The 17,199-nt window shown below is 50.0% G+C and overlaps 5 protein-coding genes across 5 annotated transcripts; all 5 read left to right on the forward strand.

Moving 5' to 3' along the window:
• Nucleotides 1–957: 957 nt before the first annotated feature.
• On the forward strand, nucleotides 958–1,497 carry PPTG_23185 (hypothetical protein). Its single transcript, XM_008908957.1, has one exon. The coding sequence runs from the start codon at nucleotides 1,107–1,109 to the stop codon at nucleotides 1,398–1,400; it is 294 nt and encodes a 97-aa protein (XP_008907205.1). The 5' UTR covers nucleotides 958–1,106; the 3' UTR covers nucleotides 1,401–1,497.
• Nucleotides 1,498–2,493: 996 nt separating this feature from the next.
• PPTG_13350 (hypothetical protein) lies at nucleotides 2,494–4,001 on the forward strand. Its single transcript, XM_008908958.1, has one exon. It carries the CDS (start codon nucleotides 2,773–2,775, stop codon nucleotides 3,847–3,849), a length of 1,077 nt encoding a protein of 358 aa, XP_008907206.1. The 5' UTR covers nucleotides 2,494–2,772; the 3' UTR covers nucleotides 3,850–4,001.
• An 86-nt stretch (nucleotides 4,002–4,087) lies between these two features.
• Nucleotides 4,088–11,977, forward strand: PPTG_13351 (hypothetical protein; the record flags this gene model as incomplete). The annotated part of the gene is made up of 1 exon (XM_008908959.1): nucleotides 4,088–11,977. The coding sequence occupies one exon, from the start codon at nucleotides 4,088–4,090 to the stop codon at nucleotides 11,909–11,911; it is 7,824 nt and encodes a 2,607-aa protein (XP_008907207.1). The 3' UTR covers nucleotides 11,912–11,977.
• Nucleotides 11,978–13,739: 1,762 nt separating this feature from the next.
• PPTG_13352 (hypothetical protein) lies at nucleotides 13,740–15,852 on the forward strand (the record flags this gene model as incomplete). The annotated part of the gene is made up of 7 exons (XM_008908960.1): nucleotides 13,740–13,828; nucleotides 13,888–14,051; nucleotides 14,119–14,367; nucleotides 14,426–14,503; nucleotides 14,567–14,608; nucleotides 14,674–15,120; nucleotides 15,188–15,852. 7 exons carry the CDS (start codon nucleotides 13,740–13,742, stop codon nucleotides 15,850–15,852), a joined length of 1,734 nt encoding a protein of 577 aa, XP_008907208.1.
• Nucleotides 15,853–15,913: 61 nt separating this feature from the next.
• Nucleotides 15,914–16,327, forward strand: PPTG_13353 (hypothetical protein; the record flags this gene model as incomplete). The annotated part of the gene is made up of 1 exon (XM_008908961.1): nucleotides 15,914–16,327. The coding sequence occupies one exon, from the start codon at nucleotides 15,914–15,916 to the stop codon at nucleotides 16,325–16,327; it is 414 nt and encodes a 137-aa protein (XP_008907209.1).
• Nucleotides 16,328–17,199: the final 872 nt, after the last annotated feature.

The following is a 17,199-nucleotide window of genomic DNA, read 5'->3' on the forward strand; positions in this document are numbered from 1 at the left end:
ATTTTTTCAAAGCACTGCTACATATTTGAAATACGATGTTTCCACAGAATGACACAAGACATCGTCTCGCGTCTTCATCTATAGAAAATAATAGTTAAAACAAATAGAAGGCCATCTTTCATTATCATCTCGTATTCTTCTTCATCAGCTAGTTTATATCATAAACAACATCATCTACCTTAGAAAGAGATAAGCAAAGCCTAGGGTACATACGCAGTATTCAGAGCAGGTCTGAGTAATTAGGTTTAAGGCCTATGAACAAAAACAGTCAAGTTGCGTCGGAAGTGGGTGATCCAACCACCATTCATGACGTTAGCACTGCTAATTTGGTGATATAGTTTTTTTTATTATTTATTTATTTGCACGTATAAGTGTGATACATTATTATCATGCAGCCTTCATCTAACAACAACCGATGTCCTCTAAAAGAAATCTGGCGTTCATTGCCCACCATTTCTCTCTGGTGCATACACACCGTGCGCTTACATGGCGCCGTCCACTACCTCGAGTTGAGGACCAATTTCCGATATTAGTCTCAATGTATGAGAGCGAATGCGCTAGTCGTCTCTAGTCCATGTGGACCCAACCAAAACTTGCCGATTCCATGGCAGCGTTACTGGTGCGTCCGCAGTTTGATTGTAGGAGGATAGGTGATGTATCCACAATAGCTCTGTCAGCTCCCGCCGGCCTTCCTGTAATTCTGGCGCTAGCACGGTGCCAACGTGCCATTCGACCCACCTGCTCGCGAGCTAATAGGGGCACTGCCGCATATTGATAGCGATGAGCAGAACAAGAGCACGCTCAAAGCCGCACACATAAGAGGTTTATTACAATAGACTAAGCCTCGCAAAGGTCTTATCGCTGAATTTGCTGCTGGATATTGTGAGTGGTACAGTAACCACATCACTGGCTGTTGACTTTTGGTGGATTGTCGTAATCTCACCACTTTCCTGATTACTTCAGGCCCCCGGCTCACACACTTCGTACATACATAACGTTATATCTTTGACACAACACGATCTCAATGAGATAATGATATTCTCCTTTTTGCCCTCCATCACTTAAGCCTCTCAAGCCCCCCACCTACAAACACCTTCATTCCTGTCATGGGCGTCCTCCTTCTCCTCGGTCTGCTACGCCGTCTGCGCAACAATAATGACGACTACCAACAGGACTACGAGCAAGAACTGCGTCGCGAATACCACCGCCAATGCAAGCGTCAGCGCCGTTGGAATCGCCGCCACCCGCACTGCCCCGCTCCGGTGCCTGCTCCTGTTACAGCTGTGCCGGTCGTCCTTCAACCAGCGGCGCAGCAGTCTACAGCGACGTCAATGCAGCAGCCCCAAGTTGTGCAGCCAGCATACCCTACCGACTCAACATCCAAGGGCATTTCTGTGTAATTACGAAAGAAGATTCTGCCCCCCCCCCCCCCCCATATATATATGCGAGCAGCTCGCCCCCATGACCTGTTCCGCACGTCTAATACACTATGCCATCATTGTTTTTTTTTTAACAATACGTCTGTGATGTTAGTCTACCATGTAGTCGTCGAATAGCGTGATGAGTAACGCCGTGATATTAACGCGACTACAGCCGTGGTCTTACCGCCAATCTAGAACGCTTCTGCTGTATTTCATCTTGTGTGAATCACACATGAGGAAATACAGCAGAAGCGTTCTCACACTGTGTGATGGAATGAAATGCTTGCTGCGCGTTTGGCCCATACGGTATTCGAGTGCACAATGCCACCTTCTTCAACGCTCGAGTGCAAGCTGCTCCTGCCAAATTTTCCTCAACACGGTATCTCTGCGGTCCGGTCACCAGCCTTTGTGCATGTACCGGTAAGAATGTTTTAGGACTACATGTATTCGCTCCATTCATACAGCTTACATGTACTTAGTATTGAGTAACATGCGTGCAGTCTGGTAAGACACTTCTAAATACACGAGTCGAAAAGCGACTACATCTGATTCGGAAATCTTTTGACCAAAGATTTGTTAGGCGAACGGTTGGTCAGCAGAGCTCCGCTGCGTTGCCCAGGCAGACAGGTCAGTAGTGTGGGTGCTGACGCCTTGATGATGGAGCACTGCATTGATGAAGCCTAAGCCGATGAGTCCTCACACTCAGATGGCGGTCAACGATTTGCCCTGAAGGCGTTTCGCTAATAGCGCAGCAGCGGCAAATGGCCAGCAAAAAGTGACTGTCGCCGCTACCTTTTACTGTAGTCACAGCACCTATACAGTGACTTCAGGAAATTGTATCATTCTGCTTGGGGGGATATCAATGGTATTGCCTCGAGCGAGTGTCGATTTTCGTACTCCGAATACCGGAGCGCACGCCCGAAGGTGAATCCCGGTGTCAGCTGCAAGTTGCCTGCAACCGCGCTGTTCGAGTCGTACGTGGTGCCTGGCGTGGTGTGGAAGGCCACTCTGTCGTCACCAGGACCAGCTGATCCCGTGGCCACCTCAACCAGGATCCGTCCATGACGCTGGAAGCGATCTTTTGCCGCGCGGGAATGCACCAAGCAACGCGGTTGAAGCGTGCAAATATCTACCTGACACTTGCAGACTCCAACATTGCAGGAGCCCCGCTCATATTCGAAAGCCGCCGCCGCAACGCCCCTCGCGGCGTTTCTCCCCCCGCCGGGAGCATGGCGTGCGAGGCGCCGGCTGCTTGCCCAGTGGCGCCATCTCCGCTGTCCCTCCACTCAGCGCTAGAGACGGGTGGACAGCCTCAACGTGATCCCGCTCACCGACTGATGCGGCGTCAAGGATGCCCAGTTTATCCGATGCAGCCTGGTCTCTCGGCGGCCAGCAGCTCAGGCGCATCGCCTCAGGTTGGCGTTGTCATTTTCATTTCTCGTCTTGCCTCCGACCGCGCGTAACCATTCCAATGGAGCGCACTGCCAACAGCTCCACTTTCGTTTTGGAACCCATCGACGCCCCGCCTTCCTCTCCTGCTTCTAGCAAAATGCAGAGCGAGGACTTTGCCCAATTCACCAGCTTCGTGGACGCCTGTTTGCGTGCCATCGAAAACACCCGTGAGGATCGGCTGATTCACGACCCGTTCGCTGAGCCGTTGACACGCGGAGTCGCGCCGCAGTTGACACCACGTCTCAACAAGTGGCAGGAGAAGCAGCCCCACCCGGAGAACTACATCGCCGTACGCGGTCGATATTTGGACGACGCCATCGCGCAGCGAAATCCTACTATCCGTCAGGTGGTTTTCCTCGGTGCTGGTCTCGACACCCGCGTGTTCCGACTGGAATCTTTACACGGATGCCACGTACTAGAACTCGATCAGAGCGCCGAGCTTTTTGAGCACAAGCGAACGGTATTAAAGGACCTGGATCCCAAACTCCTTGTAGACCGTCACGACTACGTCGTCGCGGACCTCAACGCCTTCAACTGGGAAGAGGGTCTTCTGTCCAGTGGCTTTAACCCGGACCTCCCGACCTTCTGGGCATTAGAAGGGATCATGATGTACCTGACCCAGGCCAGCAACCTCGCGCTGCTCAAGACCATTGACGTCTTATCAGCGCCGGGCAGTGAAGTGTGGGGCGACATGGCTGGGCGTGGATTGCTGGTGGACGACGGCCTAACTTTATTCAAGGACGTGAACGACCTGTACCGGAAGGAGCTGGGCGAACAGCTCTTTAAACACGCTGAAGACGATGTATTCGAGGGCGTGTTCAGTGAACTGCCCTGGGAGATGGAGGTGCAAGGAGCACTAGTGGAGCCAGGAACGCACTTTGGACGCGAGTGGATGCCCACGCTTACCAAAACGGAGAAGATCCCTGTGACGTTTAACTTTGTGTTAGCCAAGAAGCCACTGGCTGATCTGCCATAGCCAACAAACTATCTAAATGCGAAAGAAGCATATTAATGTATTACTAGAAGAGCTGAAGTTGCACTAAGAGGGCACTTGTTGGTACATGTTCATCTTGGTGATGGCGGTGGTACATGTAGAACACTTCCGTTACACAGAGTACTGCTATTCTGTAGTATTTGGTGTCCGAAACGGGCCGCGACCCTCTCACTTCTGAGCCTTTTGCATCCATGCCAGCCTCGTGCCGGTGAAGTATCAAATGACGCGGCGGAATCTGCAAAATGTCGTCGTGTTTAGCATCTTGCTACAGCTTCAGAGCGTTTCGAGAGTAGCAGCTCAGACTACAGACTCGCTCGGCTATCCAGATCCGCGGTACTCGACGACGCAGAGCTTGACAGCGTTCTCATGCACTGGCGGCGCTCGGAACTGCCCCAACGGCGGTCAATACGCTTCTGCTGGAGGCAACCTCACCTTGACTATCGTGGAAATGCGCAACTTACCTGATCTCGACAGCTTTGGATTAGCTGGTCTCGAGACTGATGCCTACGTTGAGGCTCTAATCGGCGACAACGTCCGCACGTCGGGCGTGGTGTGGAACTCGTTGAACCCCAAGTGGCCGCCCTGTACTGAGGCTGGATGCGCCGGGGAAGATGACCTCGTACGGGACCTGAACTTTGGTTTCCGACCAGCCGGAACGGAGATCATCGTTCGCGTTTGGGATAAAGACAGCGGCTTTGAGTTTGGCGACGACCTCGTGGCTCAAGTCACGCTCAATGCCATTTACTGCTCGGCTTTCTCCGCGTTGAAGCAAAAGCTACCGTCGAACGATACCTCGACGTGGGCACTAGCCGAGCAACCCATGTGTGTCGAGGAGCTTTGGATCCCTTTGACTGAAAGCGGAGACTGCACGGATGCCAAGACATCTGCACCGTGTATGCGTATCCGTATGACTGCTGTTCCGTTCCAGATGAGAACAGAGGAAGTGTTCGTGTCGGGTGCCTTGGTTAACGGAGGAATGGGTGGTTATTTCCCAGATGAGGAGTCTTGGCTCTACGGTAGAGTGTATTCGAGTTCGGACACGAGACTATTAAGTTACTACCGAATGGCAGATTCGCAAGGCGGACTACTGATCCGTTCGTCGAGTACTTCGAACAACAATAAAGGCAACACGTCGTTGATCAGTACGTATGGTTATGCGCCGTACTCACGCGTGACATTCAACTTCGCAGCTCAGCTCTTCGTGTTCCGGCGTGTGGATGATGAGGCTTCGTCGCCGGAGTGGCTTAACACGACGTTTGGTTGGGTCGAGACGCGTGAATACGCTCAATTGATGAACGTCGCCGGTGATTTTAAGGCTGTAGCGCAGAATTTCACTCCGCATGCTATTAACAAGTACGGCGACGCTGAAGGGCGAGGAGTTATCACGGGTGCCAACGTGGCTCTCAATTACACGGACACGACGCTGAGTATGTACTTCATTGTGGCTGTCCCGCATGAAACCTTGGACGTCGTACCTGCTGTCTACTCGAAGGAGTTCTCACGAGGGATATTTCTCGAGATAACAGTCCAATACGGACCCACCTTCGCGTTCTTGATGATTCTCGTCGTGCGATATCTGCGACGTATGCATTGGCGTGTTGAGCGTGTGCAGTCCTTCCTGGCCGAGAAAGTGGCAAACCCGAGCGGACAGCTATCAGCTGCAGCAGGTGTCCAACCAAAGGTGAAGGAGAAGAACAACACAGCGAAAGGGAAAGAGAAAATAGTGAAGAAGACCAAAGTCAAGAAGCCCGACATAGTAGCTCAGCTCTTCTTCTGCTACGGCGATGGAGAAAACAATGCGCAGTTTCGACGCAACTTGTGCTATGCAACCTGGGCGGTGAATATTGTGATCGCTTCACCTGTATTGATGCTGTTATCGTGGGGAGTGACGTCTATTGTACTGGTGACACCGCCGGCGTTCGGCTTTGGAATTGTTTTTCTGGGTATTGGAGCGTTAGGAGGAATCTATGCTGCTTCTGTGTGGGTACGTACGGGCTGGCGAATGACGAGACGAACGCTGTATCTCTTTGCAGTGGCGTTCTTTGGTGCCTTCGTGTTCCTCTTCTCTGCTACATTTGCAGATCCGAAAGTGTACGTTGGTGGCGAAGACTTGGACTTCTTCTCGCTCTCGTGCATTTTCCTCACTCTCAACATGATGCCGATCATCTGGCTTGCTTTCACTAATGACTCGAAGCTCTCTAAGTCTCTTAAACAAGTCATCGCTGTTGTAGGTGCTTCAAAGAAGGTCACCACACTCAAAAGCAAGTTCAAAAACCTCGGTACGCTTGGACTAAAACTTGCCACTGCAAAAAGTGACCACCAGGTTGTAGACCCTGAAGAATCAAAGACAAAACGGAAGCGGAAGGAATCGCCTTTCGCTGCGATCCTAGGCGATCACTATACGGTGGAGCAGTCTCTACCAGGCTTGGAGTACGCAGACATCCTCAAAAGTGTGTTCGTGACGCCTGCGTCGACACGAAGGCGTGTGAATCGCCGATGCTACTGGTCTGTGTTGGCGACACTGGTAGTGTATTGTATCGTGGCCAGTGCGTGGACTGAATACGGCACTCAAGCTGTCGGGATCTCCATAACACTGGTACTAGTGGACCTGTGCGTGTACATGTTGCATCGAGGCAAGAGCGCCAACAACTGGTCCGCCGGATACGTGGTGTTTCTACTGAGCTCCGTACGGGTCTGTCTTGCAGTCACTTGTGGCAGGTACTGGATCCTAGGCCACGCCTTCCTGTACATGGTGTTTGGCACTGCTCTGTGTCGAGAAATCATCGGTAGAAACCTGCCACGCATGAACAAACAAGAGGCCGGAGGCGTCACGTTCTTCGGCCACGACCCGCAAAAGGAACGTCAACACCAATTGGATGTGGGCACGACACCCGAGTTTGTGCTCGGGTTCTTGTCGTTCTTCTACCTCTTTTTGTTACTCGGCGTTGCCTTCGGTTCCGATGCGAACCAGACCGTTCAGGTGCCTGTCTTGGGTCAGGAGTGGCCGCTGTGGATCTTTGGAGTACTAGCGTTCATTGTCGTGCTCTTCGTTGGTCTCTCGCTTGCTACTTCAAGAGCATTCTTCCTTCAAAAGGAGCAGCTCTTGTCGGACTACGCCATGCACGTGTATCTATTCGTCCAGCCATTGCGATTGCCGTTCATGTTGGCTGCTGCGTCGGAAGTGCTCGTTATCTGCTCGGGCTTGTTCGTGTACGCATCGACACAATCAACATTCATCCTCGTCTCGTCGTTCTTCGCGCCACTCATACTCATGTTGTCACTGGCGGTGAATGTGCAATGGAAAAAGAACGACTATCGTCTCGTAGTTTGGCCTCCCGAAGACGACGAAGAAGACGTGCTAGATGACGACGATGACGGCGGGTTCTTGGACGCAGAAGCAGCTTTGGAGAAGGAAGCTGAACTCATGCGCGAGAACTTTGTCTTGCCTCCTCTGAAAGGCAAAGGGAACAACCACGTCTTCGATAGTGCCGACGAGACGTTCAAGATGCCCAATTTGCCGTCAAAAAGTTTACTCGGACTCGTTGGAGGTAAAGCTGCTGGCGTTATGAGTCCAACGAAAAAACTAGGCCTCGCACTACCGGGAAAAAGCAAACCAACACCTGACAAGCCCCCCAACTCGAAGACACAGGTAGGGGTCCCTGCTGTAACTGAAACTGGAGCAAACAATACGGCACTTGCCATCAAGCCTGCGAAGCCGTCCCGTTGTGCATGGTTGAGAGATCTTATGACTGGGAAGATCAGTTGCCGTGCATTCTTCTCGCGTAAAACGTGGTCGAAAAAGTACCGAGAAGAAAATAATCACTCTCCAGCGGGCAAGCCGCTTCTCAATCGTAATGGAGTTGCTAATACTGCCCAAGACGATGACGACGAGGAAGGTGCACGCCCGCTACTTGATGACAATGCCGCCAATAATGCCGTCTTGGCTCGTCGGAAAACGATGGCACAGGGTGGAGATGGCGACATTGACTTTGCAAAGATGACGTTGTATCAGGCTTACCAGCAGGGGTTCCTGCTACCACAAGATCACATGACTATCGGATGCTTTATTGCGTTGCTGTTCCTGATCATGCTGTATGGGATGATCCTCACTGCTACGGAGAATCCGTCCTGGTTAGGACAGGTGATCTGGACTGGAGCTTATATACTGATCTTCACGCTATCCCCAACGATCAAGTTCTTCAAGACGGCTACTTTCACGCCTGACATGAAATACTGCTTCGGCGGGAGTGCTGTGCTAGCTTGGATCACTGGATTCATATTATTCTTTGCGGTACTTAAAGCCGACGTGAACCAGGTGGAATCTCTCGTCATCCTCTCGATTCTGATGTTCTACCCGATCTTCTTGCTGTTCGCAGTCACACTAGGTCGCTGGCAGGACGAGAACTGGGTCATCACTCGTCTAATTCGACGTATTGGTGGAGTCTGCATGGTCGCCATCGTGCTCTGGGTTTTCGAGATGTACGTGTTCGTGAGTGTCGCCTTTGGCGGCGTCTTGACCTTCCTGCTGGCTTTATTCCTTTTCATCACGTACTATGTGGTCAAATGGGTCGAGAACGACCGATATCTCGCCCCAGTGTACCAACGACAAGCCAGTTTCATCGTCCTTTGTGCCACTGTTGCTGCTATCATCGCAGCTCTGGCATTAGGAATGAGTTTCTTCTCGTGTCTCTCGATCGTCTTTGTGGTTCTTTTGCTCAAATACTCACTACAGTTTGTTGCTGGCTGGATCGTGGCAAAGAGTTCGGCCGATGAGTCGGTCTTCTACTCTCCATATCTCTTCCCTGTCTTCTCCTACAATGCATTTACCAACAACGTCGTGGACGAGACGCACAACGTGCTTCCCCTTTACATGGTCTTCCTGTTGGTTTTCTTGTGGGGCGTCGCTGGTGTCATGTTCTTTGATCCTCTCGGCTTTGGTATCGGTCTGTGTAGCCTCGTGTTGTTAGCTTTCGCTGGTGTCACTGCACATTTGTGTGCTGTCACACCTGTACAAATGGGTATCGCCGCAAAATACGTCAACGAAATGATCCTCAAAGACGCCAGTGAAGCGGCTCAAGCTGTTGCAAACCGTCGTAGTCAGCCATTTACTCTCGAGTCGCCCGAGTTCGTGGAGCAAGAGCGTCGAGAAAAGAAAGCGGAGCTCGAATTCCAAGCCATTGCGTATGGCGGCGGTGCTGCTTCAGCGTTTGCGAGTCGAAAGAAAGGTACTAAAGCAGTAGATATCAAAGTCGAGGAAGAAATAGTGAAAGTCGAGCCAAGACTTACATGTGGGGATATCGCGCTTGATATCGAGGACGTAGATCGCCAATGTCGATACATCACTACTACACACGGTCTCGAAGTATGTCGACCTGATGGACTTTTGTCTTGGAAAGAAGTCAAGCAGGATATTTTCCAGCGTGGTGTAGGACCTTTCGGCTTCTTGTATGCGTTTACAGTTCCTCCTCGAGTATTCCGCTTCTTACGATGGAAATATTTCCCTGCTACGCTCAAGTGGAGAAGGAAGGCGAAAAGTGATACACAAGCCGATAGGCAAGCCGACACTCTTGAACGTGGTGACTGCCGGATTGATACAACACCAGCAGATCCTTCGCGAGATCTGGTGGAGTTACTGTTGCGACTACCTGAGCTGGACGCTGCGTTAGACCGCGCATTCTACGAAGAAACTCGATGCGTGATTCACTTGCAGTTGTTGATGTTAACAGCGTCGGATGCGCGATTGAGTCGAGAGAAGATCATGTTCCAGAAGTTTTTACGGGAGAACCGCTTCAAGCTCATGTCTAATGGTATCAGTCCTCCAGCAAATGTCTTCCGTACGAGTTCCTTTGCGTCGATTGATATCCCGTTAGTAGCTGTGTGGCTACTATCGCTCACTCCAGAATCTCGTGCCAGATTCCATGCTCTCAAAGCAGCATTCAACGAGGAAATGGAGCGCACGGACGCCATTGTCGATGCCGAAGATCGTGCTGCCCTTGTCGCTCAGAAGGAGCTACAAGAACACTGGGCGCCACGCGAAGCTGAACAGTGTCGTCAGCGTATGCAGGAGTTTCTGGCTCGGCGGCTACGTCGTGAAAGCGAAGGTATACTTACTGAGGAAGAAGATAGCAAACCAGGGTACGATGAGGGTCTCGTTAACGCAAAAGAAGCGCTGCTGGAGATCGAGTCGGGCTACTCGTGCGTTCCAGGAGAGTATGGTAGGTCTCTACAGTTCGTAGATCGAGAATTTCCACCAGATACGACGTCACTCACTGGATGTTCGCACGAATCTGAGGTTGCACCACAGTGGAAAGTATCGTCAGCTATCAACATTGCGTCAGGATTATTTGATGGAGGCACAGACCCCGATGATGTTCGTGTAGGTCGTCTGGACGATGCCTGGTTGTTGAGTGCGTTGAGTATTATGGCAGCATCAGGTGGTGTAGACGATGGCAAAGTGGATGAGCTTATCGATCGGTTGTTCGTGACCAAGCAGACTTCGCTCACTGGAGCGTACGCTCTGCGTCTCTATCAGAATTGTCAATGGGAGACGGTCGTCGTTGACGACTATTTCCCAGTGCTCTACGACTCGGCTGGAGATGAAGCCGAACTTTCGGTTAGTGCTGGCGCTGCATTCGCTCACAGTCGCGACTTTGAAGAGCTGTGGGTACCGCTGGTTGAGAAAGCGTTTGCGAAATACTACGGTGGGTATGCAGCGCTAGAACGTGGCTACGTGCACCACGCACTTCGAGTTCTATCGGGCTGTGAGTGCGAGGAAGTTTTCTTGGCTCCGGCAGCTAGAGGTGCACTGAAAAAGACGCTGTGGCAGCAGTTGAAGTTGTTCCGCAAGAACCAGTTCCTGTTGGGCGCAGCTTCACTGCCCAGTGAGCACGCAGACCCAGCTCTGCGTGCATCCGGCTTGGTGTTCGACGCCTGCTACGTGATCTACGACGTGCGCGATGTGGACGGCGCGCAGCTCTTGAAACTGCGAAACCCGCCAGGCGATCACGAGGAATGGAAAGGCGACTGGAGCGATAGTTCGCGTCTTTGGACTCGTCGTCTGCGCAAGCGTCTGGGTGTGCGGAAGGGAGAGGACACTGGAGAGGATAACACCTTCTGGATGAGCTTCGACGACTTTTGTCACGCCTTCCGAGCGCTCTACGTGTGTCGTTACTACGATCCCGACAAATGGACCGTCAAGACATTGGACGCACGCTTCTCACGCGAAGATGCCACCTCCAGTGGACTCCCGACAAGGCACAACCCTGGATGTACTGGACTGGACAACAACCCGCACTTTTCGCTGCGCGTATCGCGTCCGACGGAGGTTATCGTGACGGTCACGCAGGTGGACTCTCGTGGCATGGCACCAGTGGCTGTGCTGCCTATTGCTGTGTATATTGTGGCTCATCAAGACCAAAAAGACCGAGCACGACGTGTTACTGCTCTCAATCAGGACAACGTCACAGTGCACAGCGGCGTGCCGGCTCGCAACCGCGAAGTTCGAATACAATGCGAGCTGGCAGCTCGTACGTACACGTTGTTAGTGGCTGCCTACGTGAGCGGCATGGAGGGTCCGTTCCGTCTTCATGTGCAGAGCAATTATCCCGTGGAGCTCCAACAAATTTGGCCTGCAGCGTGGAAGACTGGTAATGGCACAATGACCCCCGTGCCTCATGGAACTCTGGTCGAAAGGATGGCCGAGAAGATGAAGCACACCGTGACCGAGTCAGCCGCTGGAACGAAGATCATGGCCAAGACACACGAGCTCGCTGATAAAATTGCAGCCGGTGCAGCTATCGTAGACAACGTCATGCGAGACGAAGAAAGCATTTTGGAGGAGCAACTTGCCAAGCAACAGCAGGAAGAAGCGGACGAGGCCGAGAAAAAAGAGACCCGTCTGACCGGTAAGAAGAAGAAGAAGACGGACCCAGACGCCCCGCAATCCAACCCGTGGATAGAGCAGTGGGATGAAGGTGCTGGCAAGCCCTTTTACTTTAACAAACAGACCGGCATGTCGTCCTGGGAGAAACCCGACGATTTCTAGGGAATGGAATGCGGATAATTTCCGAGCATGGAAATATAATACCGGTAATACAGTTTTAACATGGGTTTTCTTTTATGATCAGGTGAAAAATCGACACTTTCGGAGGTCAACCATTTTTTGCAACTACCACAAAGTCGTGCCGCGCCCGAAGAAGCTCTGAAATTTCGAGCATGGCATGCTTACTGTAGCTTAAAGAGTTGCATGTGGGTTGAATACGAAACATATTTAGGATGTTTATCTTTTATTTACAACAATGTGCGACTGCATGATGGCTATCTACAATGCTACTTTAGCTACAGTCGGCAGGAGACGTATCAATTGGAGTGTTTCGGGCGGACATTACACATCCTTTCTAGTATAGATGCTCATCGCCACGGTTAAAAGTTGGCCAGTGGCGTGGTTTCGCTGTTCTGTAGCAGAACTGGAGGCCCATCATGTGCTTGATTGTCCCCATATCACGCACTTCACCAATGAAGCCAACTTGGTGGTGCTCAAAGGTTTCCAAACGCTGCAAAACCATTGACAAATCGACTCAACACTCGAGTACTAGATGCCACATTAACTCAACCACTGCATGCTTTGTAGTAGGCATACTTGAATGAACTGATAGCTTTCTGGAGTATCTAAATGCGATCCCCGTAGGTGGACACGAAGAAGCATATTTTTATCTCCGGTTTGCGTTGTTCTCTCCTTCATATCCTGTCGACTGTGAGGATATCAATGCGTTATTCTTGTCTTTAATTGCACTCAATCTTTCTGACCTGTACCTTTGTAAACTGTACGAACAGTCCCATTAAGAGGTGGCGAGATTGTCACGCTTCGAGATCCAAAAATCCTTTGCTGAAGATGGTTTTGGAGGTTGAAAGTGGCAAACAACGCCGGGATTTGTATCTAGGTGCAGGGTCTTCAACATTGTGACTCGATGAATAGCCCGATGGGCTAAGTGGTTTCAACCCATGGAAAAACACGCAAAATACATAACCAGATAAATTGTTTGCGGTTGCATGTTGCACGAAGATGCGACCGTCGCCGACAGGTCGACATTCATGTGGGTGATCCAAAAACAACGACGGAGAGGTATTTACTTGTGCATGTAACTAGAGACTCTCAGTATTTGTACAGTGATGCATAAACTTTTGAACAATCTGACCGTTTAATTTACGTGTTTTTCGAATGTTTATACGGATATTCATTTTGCGAATACATTTATTAAAAAGCAGCAATATCATTAATGTAAAGAGGGTATCTTCATAGGAACGTATATGAATTATGCGAGGAAAGTCGGATCCCCGGTAGACCTTTTAAAAAAATAAATTTCAGAGAATTAATCTAATCATACTATATGATCCGAATTTTAATAAAATACCTGCTTATAACATAGAAATGGTTTAGCTGTGTTGTCAACATTTAGACAGCAATATTCTAAGAATAGTGGTGGGCTGTAGGGCCTTGGAACACGCGGAGTTTTCGAGTTACGACCGTTCAAAAACCGCATATTCGTACTTAAGAGCTGTTAATTCATATTTTAACCCCTTGGACGCGGAGCCTTGCAATACGGTCTTATGCTGTTCAGAACAGCATAAGAAACACTTGATTTCACTATGGCTCGAAATCCGCAAAACACGCTGTTCAAGTCTTCCCGTATTTAGATGATTTTGATTGGTCCACGTTTTGAAATCAACTAATTCTATTGGATAGCATTTACAGCCGGATTGAAGTTCCGAAGTACCGCGGGTAAGAGGCGGACTATATATTTTCAGAAAAATCAAATTTCGGTCCCCCTTCCGTGGCCACCACTCATTCTTCATTCCGAGCCCCAAGAAGCAAAATGGAGAATGTCGTGGATTTCAAAGTCGTGTGGCCGCTACTGCGCAAGGAAGGGTGGACATGGAAACCAGCAAAAGGGTTACAGATTCAGTAAGTGTTATGATATTGCTGCGTTTATTCGTACTAACTCTGATTATATATTACTGTAGTGCAAACTATTTGAAGCCTGGCTGCAAGCTTCGGGGAGGCAAGCACGAGGTGGACTACTTCAACAGCGAAGACGCGTTGCTTGTGCACGTAAAAGCGGATAAAGACCTCTGCACCCGCCTCCATCTCACCAACATCATGGTGCGCCCCAATGCAGTCCCACTCGGTAAGCGTTTGTTCACTTCAAACATATTTCGTGCTTCATGATGACATGTTGCGTGTTTTCGGTGCAGAGCCATTACCAACTTCGGTCTCGAGTGTCCCAAGTACCTCGGGCAAGAGACAAGAGCCTACAGTCGGGAAACAGCCACCGAAGAAGCTTGCAAAGACGGTAGGGTCTCGCAAGTCTGAAGACAAAAAGAGCGAAAAGAAGCAAACGCCCAACACGAAGAAAACGAAGAAGCAAGAAGCAAAAGAAGCCACAGAGAGACGCCGCCAGTTGTCGTCGTTCGCAAACATCTGGGGTGCTGCTAATGCTCAAGGTATGCTGATATGTTGTTGTCTGGTGTTTCTAGTGGTTATAACATGATGAATGTTCAGACAGGGACGGTCGAGAGGTAGAGGCTCCAGATCAACCTCCAGTCCAACAAGAACCCCACATTAATGCTGACACGGAAGGTACGTTATTTTTAGTTTATGCTGACTTGAATGTGATGCTGACGCGAACACAAAGGTTTTCAGATAATGCTGACGAAAACAGTCCGCCGCCTGCTGACATGGAAGGTGTATATTGATTGTTTTACGCTGACTTGAAAAGATAAGCTGATGGGGATGTATGTAACCCGCAGATTGTGCTGACATCCACGACGACGTAGAGAGTCGCTCCGGTGATGGATCGGAAAGTGAATACGAAGACGACCCAAACGCTGCTGAATCTGAAGTGGACGATGAAGATGATGAGAATTCCGTAGCCGAATGTGATGATCGAGAGGATGATCAGGGTGGAGAGGACACGCAAGGCGCTTCGCTTCGGCATCCAGGTGCTGTGGAGACCCATTTCGAGCCCCTTGGATTTGCCGACGCAGAGCCAAGTGATCCCAATCTCGTCCTCGGTGATATCGAGAAAAGCATTGAGTCGGATGAAGAGGGCGAAGACTCTGTCGGCGTTGCAGATATGCTGGACACAGATGATGAAGTAGAGTCCCTTTGTGAAGAATCTGTTGTCGTCGAAACTAGCCGGATCGCCGGTTTGTTGAACGAAGTCGAGTTGGAAAGGCTACACATGGCAGTGGAAGGTATGTTGAAAAAGGTAGTGCGTTGTGATGACCGAGTCAACTTATTAAACTGAATTTACGCTGACAGGATCATCCGAAGTCTTTGACGACAACCAACTAGCAGATATGGCGGCTCGAGGCTGGACCGTGTACCCTGAAAATGAGGTTGCGGACATTGTCGACGATCCGGAAGTTGACAAAGTGTACGAAGGTTACTGTGGACCGTCGAAAGATGTCTTAGCATCGGTCAAATCACCACTTTCCCTGTTCCTCTACTTCCTGCCGAGGGCATTCTGGAGGCATGTTGCGCGCGAGACACACCGCTACTGGGAGCAGACGTTTGACGCTCGCCTGAAAAAGGCTCTGGTGAAAGAGACTGAAGTGACCCATCAGCCACAGAAGAGTAGAGACAAGTTACGCAGAAAGCTAGAGCGCTTTGAGAGGATTGCGCCCCATGAAATTGTTCAATGGATTGGTTTAATATTGGCACACACGTTGAACCCTCGTAAGAGTTTTGAGATGCACTGGTCTACAGCGGAAGACGATCTTATTCCCGCTGGAACGTTCGCCAAAGTGATGTCACGAGATCGGTTTCGAGACATTACGAGATTCCTCCATTTCTCAGACAATCAGGAAGCTGCAGCAGCTCGTGATCGTGCTTGGAAAATCAGGCCAGTCTTGTCAACGGTGGAGAAGACATTCAAAGAAGGCTATGTTCTAGGCTGTTCATGTCAGCTTATGAAAAAAGTCTAATGCTGTCGCGAACAACAGATTCCAGAAATACTACAAAAGCCTGTTTCTTGGAGTGGTCGACATGGCGGTGGTGAACGCCTACATTGTACACGCTTACGTCTGGGAGAAGGAACGAAAGAAGAAGATGTCACACTACTCTTTCTTGACAACTTTACACAGACAGCTCATTCAGGAGACGGATTCCTCCTTTACGGAGGCAGGGACGTCGACTGAGCCGTCGGCTGGAGTACGTGAAAAACCTATCGCTATCCAAGGTGACCATTCCCTCGTCCAAACTACTGACACCCGTCTAAACAACGGTGTCCATCGTTTACGCCAAAGACAATGCAAGGTCTGCTCCTACTACAAACCGGCAAACAAGAAGAGGGGTGGAACTTCTACGTTCTATTGCGTGAAGTGTTCCGAAGGCAAAAGGGGGCAGGTGACACTCTGCAACAAGGTGCGTGGACACCAAGCGAACGAGGGCATGACTTGAGCCCAGATATGGCACATCCTGTGGCAGAATGGCTTGTTCGCCCCAAAAGCAAGTCACATTCGCGATCGTAGCCTAGCTAAGCCGTAAGGGAAATACATAGAGCTGAATTAAGACACACAGTAGCACAAATAAGTCATTTAGTTTGCTAAGAACACCTTCTACGTTGTTGGCACTGCCTCTGTTTGTCTTTCTTGGGTCGCTTTGCTGTCCGTCCTGCCAACTCTTGTTCTCTTTGTGCTGTGTTGATGTGATGGTGAATGCGTGGCCTCTCCTTCTGGTCTCTAAATATCGGAGTTGCATAAACATACGGGCAAACAGTTCATTGGAGAATTTTATCCGCAGATCATACCAAAACTCTATACCGGAATAATCACCGAGCAGCTTAGCAACAAAGGCGTCGAAAAAGGTGCATTTAACTTCTTCGCTAAAATATAGCATAATTTGTTTAAGTGAAATACTTATACCCTCCGGGAGGGTATAAGGCTTTTTATTAGCCTATCCCTGTCACCCCTCCGCGTCCAAGGGGTTAACGCGTGAAATGGCTTCTTTCTTTCCATTTTTGGCTATTGACCAATAGGAATTGCGCGAGATGCGCCATGTTAAAATTATATTTCACGCAAATGCGTCCAATAACAATCAATAGTACTTTACTTTAATAATAAACTATTCTGTGAGCTTAACCCTTTCGCGAGCCACTTTAATAAACTATAGTAAACAAATCTAGGATAGTCGGTATCAAATGGAGGCATTTTGCCTCCTTCAAGGCGAGTGATGGACCACCTTGTGATTTGCTTGGTTTTTCTATGCCTGTCGTAAACGTACTTTAATTATCCCTTTCGTGGTCAATGGGGGCATTTTGCCCCCTTTTGGAG

This window comes from Phytophthora parasitica (assembly GCF_000247585.1).
Source record: "Phytophthora parasitica INRA-310 unplaced genomic scaffold supercont2.32, whole genome shotgun sequence".
In the NCBI taxonomy this organism is placed as follows: Eukaryota; Oomycota; class Peronosporomycetes; order Peronosporales; family Peronosporaceae; genus Phytophthora; species Phytophthora nicotianae.

Excerpts from the sequence above, each read along its gene's own strand:
- PPTG_23185 (XM_008908957.1), top strand. The coding sequence starts at position 1,107 with ATGGGCGTCCTCCTTCTCCTCGGTCTGCTACGCCGTCTGCGCAACAAT.
- PPTG_13350 (XM_008908958.1), top strand. The coding sequence starts at position 2,773 with ATGCCCAGTTTATCCGATGCAGCCTGGTCTCTCGGCGGCCAGCAGCTC.